This window comes from Anas acuta, chromosome 1 (genome assembly GCF_963932015.1).
Source record: "Anas acuta chromosome 1, bAnaAcu1.1, whole genome shotgun sequence".
NCBI classification, from domain to species: Eukaryota; Metazoa; Chordata; class Aves; order Anseriformes; family Anatidae; genus Anas; species Anas acuta.
In genome coordinates this window covers 26,730,356-26,757,986 of record NC_088979.1, presented here as the reverse complement: position 1 = coordinate 26,757,986, position 27,631 = coordinate 26,730,356, and the positions used below count along the sequence as shown (strand labels likewise).

The 27,631-nt window shown below is 39.3% G+C and overlaps 1 protein-coding gene across 1 annotated transcript in view; it reads right to left on the bottom strand.

Annotated features, from left to right (window-relative positions):
- LOC137852158 (complement C4-A-like) overlaps window positions 1-27,631 on the bottom strand; it is a 45,876-nt gene that overhangs the window by 2,143 nt on the left and 16,102 nt on the right. Inside the window, 27 exon segments of the mRNA XM_068673550.1 lie at window positions 2,479-2,562; window positions 3,320-3,412; window positions 3,789-3,878; window positions 4,816-4,924; window positions 6,160-6,234; window positions 6,812-6,899; window positions 8,111-8,282; window positions 8,972-9,065; window positions 9,509-9,568; window positions 11,273-11,431; window positions 11,867-12,033; window positions 13,022-13,190; window positions 13,474-13,572; window positions 15,120-15,276; window positions 15,661-15,736; window positions 17,235-17,438; window positions 18,472-18,552; window positions 19,759-19,810; window positions 21,003-21,215; window positions 22,215-22,354; window positions 22,957-23,027; window positions 23,255-23,366; window positions 23,895-24,098; window positions 24,948-25,019; window positions 25,380-25,506; window positions 25,908-26,057; window positions 27,054-27,245. Coding sequence (XP_068529651.1) covers window positions 2,479-2,562; window positions 3,320-3,412; window positions 3,789-3,878; window positions 4,816-4,924; window positions 6,160-6,234; window positions 6,812-6,899; window positions 8,111-8,282; window positions 8,972-9,065; window positions 9,509-9,568; window positions 11,273-11,431; window positions 11,867-12,033; window positions 13,022-13,190; window positions 13,474-13,572; window positions 15,120-15,276; window positions 15,661-15,736; window positions 17,235-17,438; window positions 18,472-18,552; window positions 19,759-19,810; window positions 21,003-21,215; window positions 22,215-22,354; window positions 22,957-23,027; window positions 23,255-23,366; window positions 23,895-24,098; window positions 24,948-25,019; window positions 25,380-25,506; window positions 25,908-26,057; window positions 27,054-27,245 — 3,310 coding nt within the window.

The following is a 27,631-nucleotide window of genomic DNA, read 5'->3' as shown; positions in this document are numbered from 1 at the left end:
GCTAACAGAAACGTGTGCAGCCTCCTCTATCCGAAGTATTGTATTACAGGTATGAAAAGTTTAGTATTCAAAATGAAATCCTAGGAAGAGAATAAAACCCTGAAGAATAAAAAATATTTTAACACTAATAAGATTTCAGAGAATTTGACATAGAGTGTTGAACTGTGAAACCTAGCACTAAGAACTGTATCAATTTCCTAGTTAAAACTTGCATTAATTTTACATATGGTACATATAGGCCAGAGAAAAGTCAGTTTTCAGTACTGTATGCTGTTTTACATTTGCATATTTCCATCGAATAATTCAGTACTGTAGATTTTCTCATATAATGATCTTTCTGTTGTTCCTGTGCTACATGGTGTACTGAATTTTCATTTTGTTCAAAGAACATAAAGGGATGCAAAGACGGATCAGAAATACTTGAGAAAATTACAATGTTTTGCCTCGGGTTCATTGTGTTTAAATTACCACGGTACTTCTCACTTTGTATGCTTCACAAATGTCCTGAAAGAATTCAGACTCTGGGGATCATAGGCCTTTGAGCTGTTACTTTAACAGTTATGTAATTTGCAATTTTCAATCTCCAATTTAAAAACAAATAAACAAAAAATTTCCAAGTAGAATGTATGGAAAAATTACTTCAAACTTTAGAAAGCATAATGGTAAACAAGAAAAAAAAAAAAAAAAGAAAAAGATTCTGTGCTGTTGTGTATTTGCCATACTGTTCCCATAAAGGACTCAAAGGAAAGCATAAACATTAGTAATCTAAAACACATGCAGTTATTCTTTTAATAATCAAAATAATCCAGGGAGTGCTCCTTCTCTTTTGCTGACTCCAAAACACAAATAAGTTTTTCCATCTCTCTTCTGAAGCAACTTTTATCTGCAAGGATTCTTACTGAAATAATGCCTGGAGTCCAGAAAATGAGAATTCATCTGCTAATTCTCATCTGCCCTTGATGATGGCAACAGTGACAAGCCTCACTCAAAACAGTCACAGAAAATACAGAATATAACAATTCTAGTTCAGTGATGAGCTGATTTGGACACAACATCTTGCTTTTCCTTCATCATCATGGCTTAATGCCACTTCCCAGTCTTTCCCAACCCTGCTGAAAATCTTCATAACCCACTGATGCTCATAAACTGCCTCATACCACACAAACCAAGGAGTATTTTAAAGAAAAAAGTGGGAATGTGAGAAGTCACCTCTTCTGTTCAATTTCAGATTCAAAGGAAATCTCTTTCAAGTGTCAAGAAGGAAAATCTTTCCAGCACTTGCCCATGAGTTGCAAGAACAAATGCAGTGAGACCCAGAACTCTACGTGCTTTAGAGTCTGTAGGAATTGCAGGCGGATTAATGAAATTTTCCATCATGGTATTGTAAACTCCCAAAGCCAGTGTTTTGATCCCTAAATTATATTATGATTTCCCTGCATATGTAAAGCCCTGGGTATCACCAGTGCTATCTCTGGGCACATGAAGTATGGACCTGGTTTTCTGATAGTAACTGGATGTGGTGCACAGATCACATTGTGTGCTATAAAGTACTGGATGATATCACTAATGCTCTGGGCAAAGATCAAGGAAGTGAAATAATAATTCTGTTCAAGGCAGTGAAGATTTTGAAACATTTAAAGTTGTTCTTAAAGACAGTCTCTGTCTGCCAAACTCAAAACTGACAACCACATGATGGCTTGGTGGAATGAAGTCTGAGAAATCATCTGACAGCCTCCCCAGAAATAGTTTTGAAGAATATCAGTGTTCACTGATGCTGCTGATAAAGTAGCATTCACACAGAGACAGCTGGGAAGGCACGTCTCCAAAAGGACATTTTCTGAGAGCTGTGTAAATATTTACACTGCAACCTAAGAAATGAAGAGAAAGGCTGCTTCTTTTGTTATCTCAATTATTAAATCAATGTCCTGAAGGTTTTCCTGCGTTCATTGGTTTCAAGTCATCCAATACTGGCAAGTTGCTGTGGACAAGTCTTAGCCTGTTCTGCGAGGGTTGCAAGTGCTTAGTGATCAACTGCGTAACAAACTGAGTACTTCAAGCATTCACCTCATATCAAAACAGAAGCTATTGGGTACATCTACAGTAGAAAAAAATGTGGATCAGCAGTCTACAGAGTGAAATAGTTGATGTAAAGGACATAATATCCACATGTTTCTCGGAGGGTTTACTTTAGACTAGCTCCAATTTGGAGCCAGGGACTGAATGCAGCTGTAATGTATCTTCTGGATTAGTTTCATTTGAAAGGAGTGAAAGTCACGTGCTCTGGGATTGCTGCACAATGTGAACCAAAGCAACCTTGGATTCTTTCAAGAAATCAGTCTCCTTTCAGGCTTAATGTATAAATATATTTGATTGTACTTCTGGCAGCAAGAGAAGACACCTGTATGACTACTGCTGGTTAGCATTTAATCAACATTTTCCTAAAGGTGAACTAAAGGAGCCAAACATTTTGATACTTACAGGCTTTAAGGATTCTCTCAATTTTGACCTCATAATAATCAAAAACATTCTTCTGTGTACTGTTGAGAAGCTCCACCTCATACACTGCAACAGACAACAACTTTGTGAGTCTGGGTAGAAACGTGAAGCTACATACAGAACTGAAAAATAGGTATGCTTTCACTAGATGTCAATGTGGAGGTCAGTATATCATCTATTTATAAACCATAAGATCATAAAAGACAACAAGATAGTTATGCTGAGTATCTATACTTTTAGAAAGGCAGCTACAAGTCATCAACCTCTAGACTTGTATTCCCTTCACATATATACTTTTTAGAATAAGATAGTTTGTGATTCAGTTCTCACTTTTTTTCCCCATCCTTCTGATCATATCTAAGTCACCAAAGCTGCTGAAACAGTTTTCCTTCAGTAGCGTTTCTACCTTTCCACTCAAAGAAGAGGCCAGAAGGGTAAATTAACCAAAGAGAAAATATTCACCTAACTCTGTAAAAGGAGCTGCTAAACTATGGCATTTTGTCTTTAAAAACTACTCTCTATCTCCATTCTGTAACATTACAGATCATGGGGTCAATGATATCCCCACCACTGGTCTTTTCTAAACCCTGCAATGCAATGTTATCTACTTTTCCTTCTTCAACATACCACTACAGCTATCAGAGGTCTTTACTTTTCCCCTTCACCCCTGGATGGCTTTACTTCAACTTCTCAGCCCCCAGGCCAGATGCAGTAACTCTACTCATTTCAGGAAAGGTCTAGGCATAAAAGGCTTCAAATTTATTCATATTTTTTGAAATTAATTGTTTTTAAAACACATCAACAATTGTCTTTCATGCCTTACCATAATCTGCAATAGGCTGGTAGCACACAAAATTAAAACGTGAGTTTTCTGTTACAGTTTTACTGAAAGTAGATTTTTGTCTTGGGCAGGGACCTAGAATGAAGAAAATAAATGTATCTGTCTCTGCAGGTATGGATATTTAGATAGATATAGCATACAATCACTCATCCACTCAACATTATAACAGAGAACAAAATAAAACAGCAGAATTACTTTGTTAGAAGTGTGATGGAGTGTTTTTTCTTTTTTTTTTTTTTTTAATGTACATATACATATGGTTATATATATCACATGAAACTATCAAAACAATCATATCTTCAAAACAAAAGTTTTCAGTTTGGTACCAACCATACTAGAGGACACTTTGTGTCCTGTGTCATGCATTAGGCTAAATGTAATGGCCCTTTCTGGGCATAACAATTCTCATGTTAATGTTTCTTTTAAATTGGCATATTCAGTCATTCCTTACCTTCTGCACACTGGCAAGCATTGGCCTGACACACCTTGGAAAGCATGGCACTGTGTTGGGGAGCATTGTAGAAGACACTGCACTTTCTGTCTGTGGAAAAGAAATAAAATGGATTGGCTTATATATCTCAGGTGGAAGAGCCTAAGCAGTAGAAAGTACATTTGCAGCCCAGCCTTTCACCTTGACTTTGAGCTGGACAAGAATCTGGGCTGCTGTTTCTGTTGCTGTTCTTATTGCTTTTTTTGTTTTGTTTTGTTTTGTTTTTGTTTTTTTTAAGTTGTGCTCTTGCCCTCCACCCTCCTCCACCCCACACCCCTTTCTTTTTCTTTTCTCTGAAAAACATCCATCTTAAAAAATCATCTTTTGGCAATAGTGCAGCAATAAGCACTGCACTGTATCAGAGGAAGGAGATTAGATTACCAGTTTTAAACCAGCTAATAGGTTAAACCTAGTATCTATAGCCATCAGACCAAAAAGTCAGCATGAACAAATTTTAAGTAGTATAAACTGTCAGGAATTCCTCAGCTTCAGGCAAAGCAGAGGTTTGATCTAATTTTCAAATATTGTTTTTATGATTCTGGCAAATGGGGATGATTTGCATTTAATCTTCTCTGAATTGGGAATGAGACTGGTTGCCCAGGAAGCACAGTACATAAGCCAAACCTCTGAGGCTGCCTATCTTACATGCATAGAAAGCTTGAGCAAAAAGATAACTGAATATAACATACTTAATAATACCAAGAGAAACAAGATGTCAGGAAACCTTATTTAAAAATCCGTAAGTGTAAAAGTTTCTATTTCCAATCTATTTGCAACAACAGACCCTTCCTTAAAAGATCTCAATTTAGATAATCTTCAACTGTAGTACTAATAATTTCAGACAGGCTATTTTAACTCTCAGCAAAGTCAGAAGGTTTCACGTTTTTTTTTAAAACACTAAAAGGCATTAAAAATACTTTTCAATAGACTGGAGTTTGCTCTTGAGAGTATCTCTTTGGTAAGTTACATCTTTTTTCTTTGTCCTTACCAGGGTTGTAAAAATCATAAAGGATTGCATTTGCTGGCTGAACCAGGCCCATCGGATTAATTTGCTTTGCCCCAAATGTTATACAGTCGGGATCTGGTCCAGTTGTGAGCTGGAGAAAAAAAGAATAATAGCTGTGATGAGTAAACTATCCGCTGTCAGTTCCTTATTCATTTATGTCTATACTAGCCACTGAATGCTTGTTTCTGATGGCACTGGTGAGTTAATCCTGATATCTCTGCCTTCAATTTGAAGAAGCCATTTTCTTCCATGATTTTACTGGGAGATGCTATGAATTATAAAATCATGAGACATCCTGAGTTGGAAGGAACCCACCAGGACCATTGAATCCAACACAGGACTACCTAAAAAGTAAACATATGTGTGAGAGCATTGTCCAAACACTTCTTGAACCTGGCAGGCTCATCTCTATGACCACTGCCCTGGGGAGCCTGTCCCAGTGCCCGAGCACCCTCTGGGTGCAGACCCTTTCCCTAACCCCCAGCCTGACCCTCCCCTGTCCCAGCTCCATGCCGTCCCCTCGGGTCCTGTTGGTGTCCCCAGAGAGCAGAGCTCAGCGCCTGCCCCTCCGCTCCCCTCGTGAGGGAGCTGCAGGCCGCCATGAGGCCTCCCCTCAGCCTGCTCTGCTCGGGGCTGAGCAAACCAAGGGACCTCAGACACTCCTTTGGGCACTCTCAGATAGCTTTGTGCCCTCCTTACACCATGGCACCCAGAGCTGCACGCAGTGCTGGAGGTGAGGCCGCCCAGCACAGAGCAGAGTGGGACAATCCCTTTCCTCGCCCGGCTGGCAGTGCTGGGCCCGATGCACCCCAGGGTATGGTTGGCCCTCCTGGCTGCCATACAATCATACAATAACCTGAATTGGAAGGAACCCACCAGGATCGTTGAGTGTAGGATGAAGTCATAATCCAAAACACAGGGCAGTATACACAGAAACTAGGCGGTTTGAAGATCACATCTGTTTGTTACTGAATGGCTCTTGATCCAGAAATATTGAACTTTACATGCCAGTCAAATTTTCAGGACCACCAAATAATGCTTCATTAATTTTGGATGAAGGCAACTCTTCTGGCTAGAGAGGAGTTCTAATTTTGGGGACTGAAGCCCAAACCTGAAACACAGACTATATCTTCTATAACATGGAAATGGAGGGGATGAAGGTGCATCTTTCCCTTTCCTACTCTGTTTGAACTGAACTGTTGAATAATAATATATGGCAAAAGTCACGGGAAGGTAATGCAGTGTGAAAAACAATTATGTTAAGGTTTAAAAGCAAAGCAAAACAAAACTGAAATAGCAAAACAGAAACCCATTGGGTTTGTTTACCTCACCAAAGTAGAGTAAAACCTTTCCTTCCTTATACTCGAAGTGCTGAATGTATTTGTCTGAAGATGTTACCAACTGCAGGAAAACAACAAAGAAACAATATCAGAACAAAAACCTAACAGAACAGTAGCACCATTGCTATCATCCTCTTTGCTTTGTTCAAGTGTTTGTTTCTACCTTCTTTCTTCTACCCTAAAAGAAACAGTACCCGAAAGCAGAAACCTGGACAAGCCTCCATCAAACCAGCATGTCCCAGAAAAAACAAACAAACAAACAAAAAAACACCTCTAGCTGCCTTCACAGAGAGATATGCTCCATTTCCCTGCTTCTGAAAGATATTTTTAACATCCCTCCTGTAAGCACAGGGCACACCATGCTGATGTGCTGTATGAGATTATTGCTAGTGGGGATAGCAATATGTGTAAAGACAGGAAAATATTTAAATGCCGTCCAAAGACATGCCCTAATTTCTACTCCACAGAAATAAAGGCTGAACTCTGCTCATCACATTTTCATGCTCATCACATTTTCAAAACAAGAATATCCAAAATCTGTTTTACTCTGATTATTCCATGGACTTTGGAAATATTTATGAAGACAAAATATGTATAGAAAAGGCTATAAAGGATTCCACAAAAAATGCATTTCTCACCTGTTCAAGGTCCTTTGTGTCAGGCTCCAAGCCACTCAGCAGAGAGAGATCGACCAGGGACATCTTTGGTGGATTGGAACCTGTGGACCTTTATAAGGAATATCAGCAACAGTGAACATCTACACAGAACTGCCAGCTTTGTTTGGAAAGTTTAGTTCTTCAGGTTTGCTAAGTGTGAGACAAAAATCCAGTCTGAAGACTGAGTTTGGAGAATTTCTTTCCTTGCCTTCTCTTGACTTCCATACCAACAGAATACCACTTCTGCCTTCTCTCCTCCCCCACATAGTAGTAGATATCTTTTCTTTTTTTATGAGGCAAGGGTGCAACCATGAAGGAAATAATAGCATCTCTCTCAAAAACCAAACAACCAACCAACAACAACAACAAAAAAAAACCTCTGTAAATGTATTATTACTGTTTTCCAATTGTATCTACTTTATTAATCACAGAATGGTTGAGGTGGGAAGGGACCACTAGAAGTCATCTCATCTGACCCCCTTGCTCAAGCAGGGACATCTATAGCAAGTTGCCCAGGACCATATCCATACGACTTTTGAAGACCTCCAAGAAAGGAGACTCCACAACCTCTTTGGAAAACCTATTCCAGTGCTTTATCACCTACACAGTAGAGAAATGCTTCTTGAAATTTAGATGGAAACTGCGCCTGGTGACAGGACGAGGGGGAATGGGCTTAAGTTGCGCCAGGGGAGTTTTAGGTTGGATCTTAGGAAGAACGTCTTTACCGAAAGGGTTGTTAGACGTTGAAACAGGCTGCCCAGGGAAGTGGTGGAGTCACCATCCCTGGAAGTCTTTAAAAGACGTTTAGATGTAGAGCTTAGGGATATGGTTTAGTGGGGACTGTTAGTGTTAGGTCAGAGGTTGTACTCGATGATCTTGGAGGTCTCTTCAAACCTAGAAATTCTGTGATTCTGTGATTTTGTGCCCATTGTCTCTTGACCTGTCATTGGGCATCACTGAAAAGAGCCTGGCTCTCTTCTCATAATAAATGGCTTCTTTCAAATGATTAGGTAGCCAGAAAATTCAGAGTCTCCCCAGAGAACGAATTATCATCAATGAGTCTGTCGAGGCATAAACTGCAATGGGTGTTTGAGGTCTACATAAACTCTCTAACCCTACATTGTATGGAAACTGGAATTGAGGATGTAGATTCACCATGCATGTATACCTGCCAGGTTGCCAGGTGGAATGCTGAGTTCATGAATATGAAGAGGGCAACCAAGAAAAACTGCAAATAAAAATGAATATATCTCTTAATGAAGGCTTGATCTCCAAACCTACCTGACACAGACTTTGTATTGCAGAGATTCTTCTGTACTGGGAAAGACCACATCCCTTTTTGTTCTGCTGCGGATATCAAACCAGTCTATTTTAGACAGGGGCTCATCATATGTACCGTCGTCTGCAGCAGGAGAGTCTTCATAATTATAGTATTCCTCAGAGTATATAGAATCTGGAGGTGATAAACACAATCAGCCATGCATATATTTGACTGAGGAACTGCTAATTTGATTCCTTTTTGTATAATGATAAATACAAGTGGGCAGTCATGCCATCTCCATGGGCTTTATAAAAGTTTGTGGTACACCGTCTCAGTATTTCTAATCAGTCCAAAGTTAAAATATGAGGGATAATTATAGTAAGAACAAGCAGATCTAGCTAAGAATGGAGTTTGGGCCATGCATTTATATATAAACTACAATCCCTGTCTCAAAAGTTTACCTATTCAAACAGAAAAAAAAAAAAAAATGCAGGCATAGGCAGAGGGGATGATTCTACACTTCAGGGAAAGGAAAATATAGCCTTGCTCATATGAAAATGCCTAAAACAGACCTGCCCCAAAGAATATTTTAAGGCCACTTGGTAGGTCTCCATTAGCCAGAGAGCTAAGCTGAACTTTCCCTGCATGGCAGCCAGGAACACCATGATGGGAGTTTATCCCCCCTCTCCTCCCAGCAACAGAAGAGTTACTGATAGTACCAATGTATCTATTAGGTACCCTCTGCACCCACAGTCAATCAGAGAGCTATTAAACTATTCAAATGTATTCCCACTCTCTGCGTCTGGAAAACCATTCATTATTATTATCACTTGGTCAAACACATCACCTTTGATACTCAACCACATCCCCTTTTCACTCACCAGCATACTTAACCCTCCCTTCCATTTCCACCGTCAAAATCAGGTCATTACATATGTTGTTTTTCACCTCAGATGACCAGTACATTTTCAAGACCTAAGACAAAAGCACAACCATCAAACCCATTAAAAAATCTTTAAATGACAAGGGATTTACTCATCCAGGACTTCAGCAAATATTGATGAGACATGGGAGTGTGGAGTGTCTCAGAGGCACAGACTAGACACAGGGGAGGTCCATGTGCAAACCCCAAATGGCCAGGGACCTTTGACACAACTCTCCATCCACACCACAAAACATTCTTTGAAACTCCAGCCACCTCTATTTGCGGTATTTTCTAATTAACTTTTCATGTATTTCATGGTGTTAAATATAGGCAACAGTAAACGTTTATCAGTGCAGATGGTAGGCCATGAATTTTAGAAGTTTGGTGGTAGGAGCAGAAAGGATGAAGCCATGGGAAGTAATTTTTCACTTGGTTTTCAAAACAGGAATTAAAGAAGTCCAGTTGGACTTTTAATTTCTGATTTATGGCTTACACTCATTGTCCCATTTCCTCTGCCTTGTACAGACACTTGAAGTTTTCTTCCGAGATCAAACTGCAAGCAAAAGCAAAAAGTAGAGATTTAGTGTGTGCTCAGCATCTGATGTATTACTTTCCTGTGATCTTAACAGTCTTCTATGGCTTTTCCACTCAAAATTGAGACGTGGGAAATATATTGCTATGGAAGGGGTTGTGAGACCCCAAGTCTAATGTGATTTTTAATGTGCTGGGTTGGAGCGTCTTATTCTGCTATTCTGGGGCCCAGGAGACAAATTTTTCCTGACTTCACTTCCCTTTTGGTAGCCAGGATTTGACATGTCCACAGGTCCCATCGCACTGAATAGCAGAATATTTCCCTGCTCCCTTCCTCACTCCTTAGCAAGATTTTGAATGGGATCCTGGCTCCTTGCCACTGTTGGGGAATGTTCACATCACCAAAGTTCTTGAAGGAGCAGTGCAGGGCCTCTGAATTTTCCTGTTAAGCAGCTGTTGATTTTTTTTTCACAGAATCACAGAATTTCTAGGTTGGAAGAGACCTCAAGATCATCGAGTCCAACCTCTGACCTAAAACTAACAGTCCCCACTAAACCATATCCCTAAGCTCTACATCTAAACGTCTTTTGAAGACTTCCAGGGATGGTGACTCCACCACCTCCCTGGGCAGCCCGTTCCAATGCCTCACAACCCTTTCAGTAAAGAAATTCTTCCTAACATCTAACCTAAAACTCCCCTGGCATAACTTTAGCCCATTCCCCCTCGTCCTGTCACCAGGCACATGGGAGAACAGGCCAACCCCCACCTCGCTACAGCCTCCTTTAATGTACTTATACAGAGCAATAAGGTCACCCCTGAGCCTCCTCTTCTCTAGGCTGAACAAGCCCAGCTCCCTCAGCCGCTCCTCATAGGACTTGCTCTCCAGGCCCCTCACCAGCTTCGTCGCCCTTCTTTGGACCCGCTCAAGCACCTCGATATCCTTCTTGTAGCGAGGGGCCCAAAACTGAACACAGTACTCGAGGTGCGGCCTCACCAGAGCCGAGTACAGGGGGACGATCACCTCCCTAGCCCTGCTGGTCACAGTGTTTCTGATACAAGCCAGGATGCCGTTGGCCTTCTTGGCCACCAGAGCACACTGCTGGCTCATATTCAGCCGACTGTCCACCATCACTCCCAGGTCCTTCTCTGCCTGGCAGCTCTCCAACCATTCCTCTCCCAGCCTGTAGTTCTGCTTGGGGTTATTGCGCCCCAGGTGCAGGACCCGGCACTTGGCCTTGTTGAACTTCATACAGTTGACCTCAGCCCATCGGTGCAGCCTATCCAGATCCTCCTGCAGAGCCTTCCTACCCTCGAGCAGATCGACACACGCACCTAGCTTGGTGTCATCTGCAAACTTACTGAGGGTGCACTCAATGCCGTCATCCAGATCATTGATGAAGATGTTAAAGAGGACCGGCCCCAGCACCGAGCCCTGGGGGACGCCACTAGTGACCGGCCTCCAACTGGACTTGGCTCCATTCACCACAACTCTTTGGGCCCGGCTATCCAGCCAGTTTCTAACCCAACGAAGCGTGCGCCAGTCCAAGCCAAGAGCAGCCATTTCTCTCTCTAAAAATATTATGTGGTTGTTTTACAGATTAAATTGTTGAAAACCACCATGACTCATCTATCACGATTGTTTAACATGAGAAAAACTACGCCAAGTAGCCCAATGTTTCTCCTGTTTGAGGAAAAAAAAATCTTGGAACAATGAATGGTTGTGTACCTCTAGCTCCTTCTGAATTCCATCATCACTACCAGTCAAAACAATAGTGTAGTCGTTTTGTCTTCCAGGTGTTCCCAGTTTTACAGTTAGATTGGTAGAACCGGTATCTAGTGTCTGTATGCTGTATGCTGACATTGCTTCCAGGGCCACCACTGTGTCCTAGGTGAGACAGAAATAAAAATAAAACTAAAAATCATAACAGGTTATTTCAACAGTACATAAGGTTGCTTAGTTACCTGAAGCTATTCTTCAGTTCTAGCCTTTTTGCTGATTTGAAGTTCTCCTCTATCTGTCTGTCCCCATCTGCACAGACTATTTTTTTCACTACCCATCTTCTTCTTTTGTCATTAAAATCCCCAAAACACTGTAGGTCTGATCCTTGACAATTACAAATCTTCATAAAGACAAAGAATTTTTGCTGGCTCATAATACTGTCTATTAAGGGGCCAAAATCTTTGGTGTTTCATAAACCAAAGTTTGCAGAAGTTTAGGATTAATTGTTATGATGCTTTCAAACCTAAATAATAAAGTCATCAGGGATCTACTATTTTCCTCCCACATCCCAAAACACCATTTGGGCTGATGGTGAAGCACCTGTGTAGAGCAGTATCCGCCACCATAGTTCTTCCTTTCCATCAGCCACGTAGCAATAGGTGTTGCATACTCCAGGTCTCTCAGGAGCAATGCTTGAAGCAATGCATATGCAGTGGTTTCCACTGAGACTGCATCGTTGCCATTTCCCCAGTAACGCTGCTGCTTTTCTGCAAGAATAACTCAGTCTTGAATCCCCTTGGTAAAAGTCTACACAATTGATATTGCATGTCATAGCACTAAGGAACCACAAGACACAGTTGCTGTCATGAGACCAATGTATTAATAGGGAAGCAGAAATAATGGAAAAGAAAAACATGCCATTTTCAGTTTTGGCTTTTGTAATCATCACAGTCTAATGACCCCGTTGTACAGTGATGTCCATGCGGTGGAGTGGTAGTACTGTGTTCAGTGGTAACCCAGTGACAAACATATTAATTATCTCTTTAAGTCCCTACACTTAAGCTGTGTCTATTAAACCGTAATTTATTTCTCAAAAATTGAGAAACTAATAGCTGAGCAGTGCAGCCATACAACCAACTGACTCAGCATTGATCCCAGCCGTAAAATGAAGGGGAAGATGTGATGTCCATGTGGAGCTGAAACAAAGCACATAGAACTCAAGGAGAGCTCTGAAGATGGCAGAGGCATCTTTCCTCTTCCTCACAAATTCTAGACTTTTTGCATATGTAGCTACTCTAGCTACTCATTCCCACAACCCACCAAAAGTTTCTGCTTACTGGCTTACACTTATTTTTGTGTGTATGTTGGGGGGGGAGGGCGGGAAGGGAGGGAGGAGGACAGGGTCAGAAAAAAAGATGTGCTTTAGTGGTGTAGAAACTTTGTAAGCAGCAAGGGAAGCAGAAAAGATGATTGTCTATTTACTATGGTTTTGTTCCATCTCCAGTAACAGATAAGATCACAAGCAAAATACACAGTGTTAAACTGTTACTTTGTAGTGATATCAATTACACAAATTATATATATATGGTTATGTAATTAAAATACTTAAGTATATTGCACATATGCATACACATTTTTATAAAATTAAATGCCCTTCACTTACTTGATTTTGCTTTATTGTTGTACCAGAGTGCTCAAAGCACTTTAATTATGAGGAGTGATTTTAGCTGAATTTTCAAGAATAGTTACTAGTACCTGGATTAAAAACAGAACAGCTCCTTAATTTTTCTTTCACGGACTGGGCTTCACCACCATCAGACTGAACAAGCGTCAGAGCATAAGCAGTGATGGCTGTAGAATAGCAGTTAGTGTTCCTTGGAAGTTGCATTTTCATGTAAGCTACAGCTCTTGTAACAGCTTGTACCTGTGAAAACAATAGGATCCCTCTGAAAAGCTCATCAAGACTACTAACAGTTAGTGAGTACTAGTACATTCATTTTTAACACAGTTTTAATAATTTTTGCTTTGTGATTAAAGCCATCAGTGATGGAGTGTGTAGCTCAAAACACCTTGCTGTACATTTGGCAACTGCACTTTTTCCTGTCCGCAGATGTATTAAACAGACCTTGCCATCCACGGTACTTTAAGACAGTGGGGTGTACATGCCATTGTGAAAACGCCTTCAAGGTTATAGATAGGTTTCCTACCACATCAGGTGACTCTTTGTAAATCTGTAGAGTATGTTGCAATGCTATGGTTACAAAGGCTGTCAGTGCCAAATTCTCTTCTGCTGTCCCAATGCCACCCTGGAAGATGAAAATGAAAAGGAAAAGTAAAACGTACATGTTCTTGCTTATGATTAAGTGTACAAAATTACTTTTAATGAAGATGAGGATCTTGTGAAAACATCTAACCACAAAACATGCAGTTTCACCCTTCAATTTTGTTCAACAACTTGTGTCCGTCTAATAGCATATCTTCTACTATGGCAATGTTAAGAGATTGAGAACCCACCACATCCTTCATCTTGTGATAAAAAATGTAATTATCTCAATACTAAAGATTTGCAGTTTTTGTTTGGACTGGTCCTGGCTTCAACTGTTTTTGCTTGTCTGCTACTCCCTATATATTCAAAAGCACTTTAAAACGAAGAACCTTTCCCTTGTAAAAGCATTTATTCACCATTACGAGATCATTTCCCACTCTTCTTGATAAGCTAAACACAGTAAACACAGTGCCCCCTGTAGGTTTTTTTTTTTTCCTTTTTTTTTTTTTTTTTTTTTCCGCCTGAAGATGTGCATTTTCATTTCTTTTCTTCTTTCTGATTATTTTGCTCATGCTTTTCTTTGACAATAGGATCATTATTATCCTTCTGTTTCACTCAGCCCCAAATGTTTACCCTTTGGAGAAGGACAGATTGTTTCTTTGGAGAGACTCATGTCTCTGTACAAAAATATTATGAGCACATCCTGAAGCAAATGTGAAATAGAAGATAAGTATGCTAGCATAAACAAAGGTTAAAAAGCTTTTTAGCCAGTTCCTGAGATGGTTTTTAACATCATTATATAAGCTGTGGAACTGGCATGAGGGTAAAATCCACACTATTGATTTTAGTTATATAATCAATATATATATATTTTTTTTTCTTTGTAAGGTCAGTGTGAAGATATCTTCATTTTCAATAGTTTCTGGAAGGTTTATATTGTTTTTATACCCTAGATGCATAGAGAGTAACAATTTAGTTTTTCTGGATACTTATAGGAGAAGTGTAGGCTAGCATATACTCTTAGAAATTTTGATTAAATATTAAGATTTTTGCTTTTCATGAGAGTCATTAAATAATGAAATAGGTTACCCAGAGAGGATGTGGGATCTCCGTCTTTGCAGGTGCTCAAGACTGAGCTGGACATGGCCCTGGGTAACCTGATCTAATTAGACCTGTCCTGAATGGGGTCTGGACTAGATGACCTCCAGAGGTCCCTTCAAATATAAATTATGATTGTTTGAATTTATAGCTTTTGTCAATAAAAAGCATGATTTTTACCAAGCAAAAATATTTCAGAGCTAGTTTTCTACATCCTCTAGAGGTACAGGTCAGCTGTAAAATCATCCAAGATAGGATTAAAAGATAAAGGTGGTGACATCCTAGCCATGCTTCTCTGATGGATCTGTTAACAGATTCATTTTACTTTACAGATTTTGTACTTCTTATATTACAGTGTTGCTTTTTTTTGCTTTTTTTTTTTTCTTTTCTTTTAAAAACATGTATTGTTACTCAACATTTCAGAATATTCCTTGTGATCCCTAGAAGCCTTAAAGATGTAACAGAATCTTCTTAATACTAATGACCTACCTGCATAGTCCTGTCCAATACTGGATGATGGTCGTGGAATGAACCATCTTCCTGCTGCTGAGTAAGCAAGTAGGTAATCGAGTTGCGTATATGATTGTCTTCAACAGTAATGTATTCTTTGCACCTTGTGAGTACTTTAACAATGAAAGCAGTTAACCTGCACAAAATAAAATGTTCCAAAGTTGTGTTGACATATATTTATAGATGAGTATATTAATGGGAAAAAAAAAAAAAAACAAAAAACATTCTCAATCTGTATGTAGACTCACATTCAATACAATGTACTCACAATAATAGTGTGAACACTCTGTGGCAAATGCAAAATAATCTGGGGCTCAGTATAATTCTCTTTCATCAAGGTCTAAACACTCACAGAGGCTTATAAGACTCACTATCCATTGAAAAAAGTACATAGGCAACACCACAATCACCAAATTTTGACCACCACCCCCAATAATTATGCATTAAATGACAGCAGTGGTATTATGGAGAAAAAAAAAAAAAAAAAAGAACCAAAGCTGCTTATGAAAAATATGCTTACCACACACTACTGGGGGTTGATTTAAATGCTCCATAGGAACCATCATTTTTCTGAAATTCAAGCAGTCTAGTATAACCTGTAGGAACAAGATACCATATAATTGCTCAGAAGATACACATATTTCTTGGCCATTTTTTACAGCACTTGTATTAACATGGATGTGTTCATCATTGACTAGTGGATGTGTGCATGGAGATGTTCACCAGTACAGCAAAGATGAAATACCTGTGTCAGCAGACTTTTACACAGAAAAAACACAAGATTTAAACATTATTTTGTTTTGTCTGATTTAACAGAGCAATGAGAACAACCTGACAACTGCAGATTTCTATAGATACATGGCTACCAAGGCACTTTCTGCATGGTGAATCTTGTGAGGCTTATTCCCCATTATTATTCCCCATTCCCCAATTTGCCAAGCTGTTGACTTTATGGTGCATGGAATCAAAAAGCATAGAAAATATCTACCCATATCAGATGAGTGCTTTAAAATCATGAGTTGTTGCCTCTGTTCTACACAACTCATTTTCTACCCCAGTGATGTTCTTCAATAAGAATCAGTAAAAACATAATCTAAAGACTAAATGTTGGTGTTTATATCATTATATGTATGTTATAACAAATAGCAAGTTATAAAAGTAGCAAGACATCATGTCACTTTGGACAATCTTAGGTAAACGGGCAACGACTTCCATTCAGCAACTATTAGCATGTATTTTTTTAATCTTTATTTTTACCTTTCTTCTTCAGTAGGCTTTATGCCATGTGCACACCACTACAATTAGAAAGATCCGTGATACCTGATACAATACTGATAGCATTCAAGCTCAGTGTTAGTGCCTGTGAGCTGAGACATCTCCACTTCCAGATGCTGTGGCCCTGGCTTTGGTGTGCATTTAACATCATCTTGGGACCATGTCTTGCAATGGACTTTTGAAGAAACAGCCCTTCAGCTGTCCTCTCCCAAAGTAAACTTCTTCCATTGCTCTGCTCAAGGCTGTTGGAGTTATTCGAGCTCATGTAGTGAATACCCAAGTGTGCAAGAGAGAATGGTAATAGTATGATTACCATTGGGAGTTTCTTTAGTGATAAAGCTTTTGCCAAAAACAGACATCTGTAGCAGAGATGCCTAAATTTGAGCTGGTCATCTTAGTCAATGTCTGTGACCCAGGGGGATAGAAAATAATATTTTTAGAACATGATTCATCTTGGTCTCTTGTGCACATCTACATTAGTCTGAAATGATTCATGCTCTACAACTGCCCATTTATGTCTATTTGATCTGAGAAGAGGAACTGTTGATCAGCTCATATTTTACTTTCCACTTCTAAATTAGGCAAGAGAGAGGGTGGACTGTGAATGCCAACACTCTGCAATGTCGGATGCAAGCAGACAACCACCTAAATCCTCCTCACTGATTTTGTTTCTCATGTCCACCTGCAGGTTGTCAGTGGCATTTCTGCTTGACTGTGTTAAGACAAGGCTCACTCCTTCTGAGAGCAGCAGTGGTTAATGTGCAAGGCAAGGAGATAACAAAGCCAGTATCAGTTGGTGTCTGTGTTTTTCCTGTGTACCTTTTTCAATCATCTTGATGGCTTCAACCTTACGTTCAGGATTAAAGTTCTTCCACTGATCACTGGCATCCAAGTACTCAATAGCATAGACTGTGGGGGCCATCTTCACCATTGTTTGCTCGGCACAACCCGTGGGCACCTTAATAAGTTTCTCAATTCCATCGAGACTAAGACAGTTTTCAACAGAATCACCCATGGGATCTCCTGTTGTAAAAGACATAAGACATTCTATATTTCAAACTGACTGGTATAACATGAATAAATGCAATACTAACCACAGAGTGACACCCCAGCACGCCCTGATTACACGGTTGCCTGTATCTCATTATTAAACAGTTTGCAGCCACTTATGTCTATACGGTTGGAGAAGAACAAGGGTGAGCCTCCACGCCCTCGGAAAGCTGGAGACAATGAAGGAGGATGGAAGAGAAAGAGTCCTGAGGCTGTTAGAGGGAGGCAAGCAAGGAGCAGGGGAAAGACTGGTGCCTCAGGTTCAGACTAGAAAGGTCTTGTCAAACCAGACTTGATCCTCCCACAGATGGGAAAAAAAAAAAAAAAACAATAAAAATCGTGCCTTAATCATGTCAAGCTTCTGGGGCATTTTTTTTTTCCCTCTACAGTTTTCTCATTTAATGAGGTTAAGTATGTCCATACTTTAGAACAAGGATTTGAAATGGAATAGTCTTTGCATCAAGGATGCATTATTGTACAGTTCCTGAGAAAAATAATTTTTATATTTAATAAGAATATTAGATGTTTTTAAAATATGTATGCATGAGCATATGTATGTATAAGATTATTTGATTAAATTAATATATGATTCTTCTCTTCAGAAAAACAGATCTTTCCAGAATTTATACATCAGAGTTTGGCATCCTTATTTCTGAAGAATAAAGAAAATTTCTACAGGGGTCATGCAGTGTGGAGTTACCAAAGAAAGTGAACTCTTCCTTTCTTCTCTGGCCTTCCCAGAAAGTTAGCCTCAGTGCAGTGAGGCAGGATGGACTGCATAAAAGTATTATATCCAATACAAGAGAGAAGGAGTAATTAGAAAGCGGTGAACTACTGGATTAAACTAGGGGCTGTTTTCTTTTGTGACTCTGGCATGTAAGGGAGACCATTTTGATCATGGTAAAAAAAATAGGAAGGAATGAAGACTTGGTGTTCCGAAATGAACAGCACAAGGTGTGTGTCTCTTCTCACCCACAGAAATTTATTGATGGAAAATAACATTTACCTTTCAGGTTAACAAATACACGACTGTCAGAACCTGGTACCATATTAGATGGTCTGTTCAGATCCAGTGTATGGGACTTAACTACAAATAAATAATAAATAGAGATCCACATCAAAACTCTTTAAGCATAAAAAAGTACAGTACAATTTTAAAACATACTTTTAATTAAATGTCTTACAGCTGATGAAATTTACAACAGAATTGTTATCAGAAATATTAAATGAAAATTATGAAAGAAGATGCTTATCTTTCTTAATTTTATTTTTTAATCAACAGTATTTTTTGCTTTAAAGGAAGATTTTAATTTCAATTCCTTATTTGATTCTTTTAAATCTATGTTAAGTTCCATTACTGAATAAAATAGAGGCCTACTTAATATTTTAAAAATGCTATGTATAAACACAGATGTAACACAAATCAATTCCAGACATTTAGAATAAAATTATTTTTCTTTCTGTCCTGGTTTCAGTTAGAACAGAATTTTCTTCCTAGTAGCTGGTGGAATGCTGTGTTTTGGCTTGGGATGAGAAGAGTTCTGATAACACCCCGATGTTTTAATTGTTGCAGAGCAGTGCTTATACCAAGCCAAGGACATCTCAGCCTTTTGTTCTGTCCTGCCAACAGGCAGGCTGGGGGTGCAGTAAGAGCTGGGAGGGGACAGACCCAGGACAGGTGACCCAAACTAGCCAAAGGGGTATTCCATACCATCTGATGTCATGCTAAACAATATATAGGGGTGGCTAGCCGGGGGAGGGGCGGACTGCTTGGGGTTAGGCTGGGCATCGGTCAGCGGGTGGTGAGCAATTGCATTGTGCATCACTTGTTTGTACACATTATTAGTATTATTATTAGTAGTACTATTATCACCATTGTATTATTATTATTATTATTATTATTATTATTATTATTATTATTATTATTAATGTTATTGTTATTGTTATTATTGCTATTATTATTTTCATGTCTTATTAAACTGTCTTTATCTCAACTCACAGACTTCACTTTCCATTTCTCTCCCCCGTCCCAGAGAGGGAGGGGGGAGGGTGAGCGAACGGCTGCGTGGTGTTTAGCTGCCGGCTGGGTTAAACCACGATACTTTCCTAATTTTTTTTTTTGTTTGTTTGTTTGTTTTTTGTTTGTTTGTTTTGTTTTTTACTATGTTTTGGATGAAGAGTGTTTTTACCTTATGAAATGCTTCATCACAGCTGTCAGATATTCACATCAGGCTTTACAACCCCTATTCCTATCCCAGACCTGGTATGTATCTAACCCCTAAGTGTAACTTACCGTCACTATTAATGCAAAAGGTCTGTTCTTCTCTCTCTAATACACCTTCAGCCTGTGTAAATGAAGAAAGAAAAGTCAAAACTTTTGCCACCACTCACACCTGAGATTAAGCTGCAAGACAACCATATCTCTACCTTTTCATTATACCAGCAGATGGCAGAAATAGGTCATTTTGAAGTAAAATTTCTTTCCAGGTAAAAATGAAGCTTGAAATCAGAATTTCACTTTCCCAGTTGAGACACTAATGAATTATACTGATTTTTTGTTATTACCAACACACATTTCCCTTGATGAAACCAAAGATAAACCAGAAAAATGAAACTTTAAAGTCTATTCTCAGCTTTGTGACTATACAAGTCATTTTCACAGGTGCACTTACTTATATAAACCTTTCTTCTATGAAATCCACTGAGTTCTGAGTTTATCTTGTTGGTAAAACTCAAAAATTGTTCCCTTCTGATTTCCACACAATCATCATTAAAAAGCCTGTATTTTAATAAAGCTTTTTCTACAGACAATTATGTTGTTTTGGTGTACCACTAAACTCTGTGCTTATCTCCAGAACAGTTATGGTCTGTAACAACAGCAAGTCCCCAGCATCCCATGCATTATCTTTGTCCACAAGGTTGCACCTTGGCACTAATGCTGCAGAGATTCATATTCTGCACTTTTTGTGTGAACTGAAAAGGGCTCTCAGTGTCCTACTTCAATTCTGTAATGAGTCTGTGCAGATCAGTGCTGACTTTTGAAAAGTAATTTATTTTTTTAAAAGGTTTAGAAGAGAAGACTAAAGTTCAATTTTCAAAGTGAAAAAAAAAGAACCTATATATCAAATAGTCAATACAATGTCTTTGTTTGCCTGCATGTGTTTTACCTCTGCAATCGTTAAGCTTGGAGATCCATTAACTAGATATACAATAATAGTATTAAACTTTATGTTTAGCAGAAGCTGCTTCTCAAAGTATTCCTAGATGAATATTTTCAATCTTGGCTTCATAAAAGAAAAGGACTGTTTGCAAATGTTGATTAAACAGGTAGAAGTTAAAGATTAAGAAATGTACACTGACTGCAAAGGATGTTGTTGCAATGCTACTGGTAGAAGGATGCCTTTTTGTCTTTCCATGTATACTACTTACAAGCTCACCACAGATTTTCTTCCCCCATTTTTTTTTCTTCTAGAGAATGTTGTATTTGAGGAGCAATATGTATTCATGAAGTGTCCACCCTCAACTGGCTCTACTTACCACAACTTTGAGGTTCTTCCTAATACTATCACCGTACCCTGAAGTTTGGTCAAAAGCAGAAATAGTAATTGGAATTTCTCCCACAATCAGAGGAACAACTGAGAAATAGGCTGGTGTTGCAGAGTTCCCCTTAACCAGCAGTTTCAGCTGCACTGCCTTCTCTGTGGCCTCTGCAGTGCATAGCCCCTTCACTGCATCCATCGTCACTGTGACCTGTGGGGACAAGGCAAGGCCTGCAGTCAGGGCTGGCACATCACTGCATGGGGAAATGCTCAGCTCCACCACGTCGAGATAAGAGAGGGAAATGAGAAACAGATATAACACAGGACTTTTGCTTTTGCTTAAAAAGGAAACAGCAATACAGACATTTTGCAAGAGCGAAAGTGATTTCCAATCAGCTCCCCTGAATTTCCTGTGCTTGTATTGGCCTTACATAGCACTTTTGGCAGCAGAGGGGCTGCAGAGGTGGCCTTTGTAAGAGCAGTCCAGAGGGTGCCCCACGTCAGATAAAAGCCAGCTCCAGCCAGCTCCAAAGGGACACACTGCTGGCCAGAGCTGAGCCAGTGAGTGATGTTGGTTGTGCCTCTGGGAGAGCAGAATAATGTGGCCTGGAGGAGGCTGCGGCCCATGGAGAGCCCCCACAGGAGCAGGCCCCGGGCCGGAGCTGCAGCCCGTGGAGAGGAGCCCACGCAGGAGCAGGGGGCTGGGGGGAGCTGCCGCCCACCTGTGGGGGACCTGTGCTGGAGCAGTTTGCTCCTGGGGGATGGATGGACCCTGTGGTATGGAGCCATGTGGGAGCAGTTCTTGAAGAGCTGCTGCCTGTGGGCAGCGCCCACAGGCTCAGTTTGGGAAGGACGGCATCCTGTGGGAGGGACCCCATGGGGAGCAGGGGCAGAGAGGGACCGTGAAGGGGCATTAGAGATGAAGCATCAGGGACTGATCACAGCCCCCATTCCCTGTTCTCCTGTGCTGCTTGGGGAGAGGAGGTAGAAGAGGGTGGATGGGGGGAAGGTGTCTTTAGTTTACTTTTAGTTTCTCATTGCTCTAATCTGTTAGCAATAGGCAATATATATGAATCACCCTATACTGAGTCTGTCTCCGAGATCGATCGATCGATCGATTCGATCTATCTATCTATCTATGTATCTATCTATCTAATCATCTATCTATCTAATCATCTATCTATATCACACTAGTCGATGCTAATATTACCTGGAGATCTTCAGGCAGATAGTTGTAAATCACTGCTTTTATTTCCAGCTGTTCATGTCGTTTAACTGAGTATGGTAATCTCAAGGACACAAAAAGGTCTTTGAAAACATCAAAGGTGTGGGGGTCAGCTATGCAAAATCCTGGGATAGAAAAAAAAAAAAGCATACTTGTGAATTACACATTTAACATAAGTCAAATAAAAGTGCATTATGGCATTATGGACATGGTTCTTAATAGGTAAAAATTGGCAGTGATGTCAGTAGCTTCTGTGAATGAAAAGTGGCCCAGCCTTCCTGCAAAAGCTGACTTTAAAACATAATGACCTTTCTTCATGCTCTGTAAATAAACTCCATGACCATCACTGAACCCTTGGTCAGAACTCACTCCCTCAAAAATTAAAATACAAAGCAGTGTTATCACCACTGCCTTTCTTGTGTAAGATAACAGCTGTGTGGAAAATAAACTAGAAGGTTTAGAGGTTTGAAAGAAAATAAGACTCTTCTGAGTGTTCGGTACATCTTCCTTTGTAGCGCATTTCATCCTGTTTTGTAAATATACATCTATCCTTTAAATTCCAGCTTTAATATGACATGAAAGAGGAGAGAAGTAAACATCGTGGTAAAAACCCCTAGTAGCTTTTCAGTATAGACTGTCGTACTCTGTCAACTTAACATCTGTTTTGAAAATTACACATTCTCTATTCATCCACACAGAGTAACCCAATAGAATAGCAATAGCGTACCTTTCTCGGGAGATATGCTTACTGCCTGGACTTCCCAGGTAGTTATAGAGTCAGGAGCAATGTTTGTTACACTAAGAAACACACACAAAAAAAAATGTGTTAAGAAAAGTGTATATGTGTAAACATTGCTATTTGCAAAACTTTGAATATTTTAAGGGAAAAAAATCCCTCAGTTGTTGAGACAACACACTTGCAAATATTCTAAATTCCTCTGTATCAGATAACATATGCAACTGATATTTATATACATTTTACTGTACAAACTTAGGTGTATTCATCTAGTCAGGTAATACAGTACCTATGATTTCCAGGATTTTTCACTTCTTTAAAATTCCACCACCAGCTCTCAGGAAAATAACTGCGTAAGTTGAGAGACATTTCATCAAACACTTCTTCTTCTTCATCGAAGTCTGAAAAACAAAGGTGGGGATTCTCTTCTGAGGGTTTTGGCTGATGACCTTACACTGTCTAGCAGGGCATCTGACAGAGAGAAGGTAGTGTGAAAAGCACTCAGAATGAAAAGACTTCATACAGATTTAATCCTGTACATTAAACAAAACAAAACAAAAACAAAACAAAACAAAAACAAAACAAAATGAAACAAAACCAAAAAAAAAAAAAACCACCAATGACTAAAGATTTTAATTGGAAAAAAGAAAAAAAAAAAATAATTATTTCTAAGTTCAATAATTGCATGCTGCCAAACAAGAAAATAGTCACCTACTCCCCTTAACTAATAAGTGGCAAAGATGTTCCCACCCATCACATATTTGTGACAGTGAATGAGAAACATGATAGCAGAGATCACTCTGAATGTGGTCATTCTCAATGTGAAGGTTTTTTTTGGTGACAGTAGCAGTGTAGACAACCCTTAGCCCTCCCTTGCCCCCCCAGTGAAGGGTCATTTTTTTAGACAGTTGCATATCACCATTCTTTACATCGTGCCAAGCCCACTCTGACTTTCTTCTTTGCTGCCTCCTTCCTGAGGGCTGTGGCATTTTCACAACAGGTCTTGAAAGCCTCTTTGCATCCAGGGGAGCCAGCAACCTTTGATAGTCTTTGCAGACAAGAAAACCTCATGGGATTTAATTTCATTCCATCTTCACAGCATTTTCGTAGACGAGGGTCTTGATATTTGCTGACTGCAATGTAAATAAAGCCCAGAATTAGTGTTGTGGAAGCAGCAGGAAGTGTTCATTGTGTTCATTCCTGTCATTACTAGCAGTTAATATTAAGTTTATTAATATTGCAACAGTCTACCTGCATCCAGGGACCTACTTTCCATTCTAAAATCAGTCCACAAACACAGGAGCAAAGCATAGGTCCTACACTGTCTCAAGTATTCTAGTGTATGCTTCACTTCAAATTGAGACTGTGAATTAAAAATGTCCCCTTGATATGTTGGAATTAGAAGTCATGATAGAAATAGTCAAAGCTGTGTGTTTCAAGCCCTTGTGTCTTCTGTCAAGGAAATACCAAAAATCACCTGTTGGAAATTGGTCTAAAGGAACATTTAAAAAAGAAATCATTTATTGCATATTTTTTAAATTTAGGTCCAATATTGTGCTGGCAATTCTCTTACTTGGAACACAAGTACCAAAGCTGGCACAACTTTGAAGCAGAATGTCAAGGAAAAAAAAAATGAGGGAGAGGCAATAAAACAACTCCTGTCTATAAAAATAAGTTTGAAAAAATGTAAGGCCAAAACTGATTCCATAACATGATATCTAGTTGAAGTACTTCACATCTGGGTTTATTATAAGATGGTGAACTAGTTTTCATGCCTATCCAGACTGATCTTTGCCTTTGTTTTTTGGTTTGTTTTGATAGATGATGCATCATGTCACAAGGCCATAATATACACACATGTTCTAGGTTAAATCACATAACACAACAACTGGGACTATGACTATCTTGGTGTCCTTTACTTAGTTTCCCAGCAGATCCCCTCTCCCAATAGCCTTTCAGGAAACCTAGCTGAATGAACACACCAATTCCTGAAATTTTCTGCCGGAAATCCAAAGATCTCTTCTGTCTTCCGGTAGCTCGGAGGCACGTGTACCCTGAGAAAGCAGAAGAGAAGAGCTTTGTTACGACGCTATGGCAATAATAGCCTGACCATTCAGGTCACTTGTGGTAGGACCAACCTCATTCACAGAAGACCTGCCTTTTGCAGAGGCACCTTACAACCCCAGCCAGCTTTGGCTGATCCCAGGTGAGCTGGGTGCCAAAGGACCATCAGCCAACATCTGGGCTGTCTGAGCTCCCATCACCCAGTGGAAGAAAAGGAAAAGAAAAATCCAGAGGGAAGGTGGTTCTTACAACAACAACATGATAAATTGATTTGATTTTCAAGCTATCAGCCTCCCCAGATGTACAGTGATTTGTACAAACAACTAAAGCAAAGGGCAGATTTCACTTACCTTCCCGAACCTTGGATTTAATTGTATCTGATAAAAAGGCTAGACCAACATCAGTAAAAACTTGAGCACTGTCTCTACCACCACCTGCAGAACATCCAAGATCATACGAATTCATTGCATTAAATACCTGCCAAATAAAATAGCATAGATGAATTGCACCACATTTGCAAGGGTATTATTATTATTATTTATATTATAAAATTCTTACTACTTTTGACTTGTAGAAGCAAAACAAACTGTGGGATGAACTACACTTGGAAAGTGAGATTAAAGCTGAGGAATGTTTTAGTTGGCACATAATTTCAATTAATGCTTTTTTTTTTTTTTAATTTATAGTCTCATCTGATGTAGCATGGAAATTCTGACTGCTCATTTTAAATCTAAAATTGCAAGAGAAAAACCTTTTCAAGTTTAACAAAAATTTGATTAAGGATTTAATAGCCACTAGTTTCATTTAATCTTCTCATTAGTCATGGAAAATTTTTCTTGACTAGTAGATATGATACTTTCATCTTAAAGTTTTCTTACTTTTTTGGCTGTAAGTTTATTTTTCTTGTTCAGAATAAAAACTGCTTTATCAACCACAGCTAAGGCAATTGTTCCTGCATGGTCCGTTTCAATCAATAAATCGACGCTGTCTGTTGGTTCATACATCTGATGTTCTGTTCTCACTTTAATCTAAACAGAAAATATGTCACATTTGTTAATAAAGCGCAAACACTCTGGGCAAGGAATATTATCAGCTGTGTCTGTCACCAGCATGAGGCTGGGGTACATTTCCATTATGCAGTGTTTCTGCTTGGGATCCTGTCTTCTGAAAGATACCTCCCACTGGTGGACAAAGAGGAAGTTTTAAAGTTGTATGTGCAGGATATTGGACATTACCTTTCAATGGGACATAAGCACCAATGTGAATTAAAAGTATGTGTAAGGGCTTTGCTGAACCAGGGCTTTCAATATAGCTTTGAAAAAACTCTTAATTGCTTTCCATTGGAAACAAAAGTAATTTTGGATGGCTGACAGTTTTCAGCAGTTGAGTTTCATGCTCTAGTGAAAAATATTCTTTTTTTTTTTTTTTAATTAATTATTTTTTTTTAAATTATTATTTTATAATACCAGAAGGAGGAGGAAGGTGAAAGGAAAGCATAGAAGGACTCCTATTTTGTCCACATTTCTTTTTCTACTAGAAATAATTGTTAAGAAGTGCTTTTGAAGTGCTACAAAGTTTCAGAAAAGAATAAAAAAAAAATTGAAAATTACTGAAAATTCTTTTTTTTTTTTTTCCTTATAAGTTCACTTTCCTTCATTTGATGAATCATACTGCAGAAAAACAAAGCTCTCAAGGGATTCTATCTCTCAGGAGTCCTGCTGGTATTTCCCTGTGGATTTCTATTATCTATGCACATACATAGAGGGATTTACCTCTATGAAACCATATTTTTCATCTTTTTGAGGCACAGCCTGTCCTATAGAAGAAGATTGCCTCTGATAGCATCCCTGGGAGTCTTTCCCCATCTCTACCTTTTAGCAAGAATCCTGATGATTGTCTTTTTCAAGAAAAAATGAAAATGTCCATCATGTCTTTCACTTTTCAGCCTCAGGTCTGCACTCTCTCTGGTGATTTTTATTATCATTTTGGAATACAGAATCAGAAGTTATTTGCTTTGAAAGTACCTTTCCTTCACAGACATCCATAACGTCTACCCATACAGAATCAGCAACAATCTCTTGACGGCCCTGGTTTTCAACGAAGTAGTAAGCTAAGAAGCGAAAGTTGGGAACCATCTTCTCAGTGATTTTGAGGTTTATAGCTTTGTTTGAGGAGGGGACCCTTCCCAAAAGCTCAGCTTGTCCCTTTGCCACCACCTGCAAAGTGGAAACAAACATAAGAGAGTGAATGAACATAGTGATAACAAAATAGATTGGGCAGTACCTTGCATTATACATATATGTGTGTGTGTGTATATATATATATATATATAATGGATATAATTATCTGGGGCCATCTGATGAAATCCTCACATACTTCATTTAGAGGACCAAAATCTGGGAGAGAGTCTCACCACCAAGTTCCAACAGTGTCCTCATCACCCTGCCTGCCCAGTGCCTTACCAATGCCCAGAAATATACCTTACCAATGCCCAGAAGCAGCAACTCCAACCCTATGCCGAGCCCCCTAATTAAAACAGCCCCTGCAAACCTAAATGTAACTCCTCAGGATGCAATTATTCCAAAGTATCAAAGTCCTATTA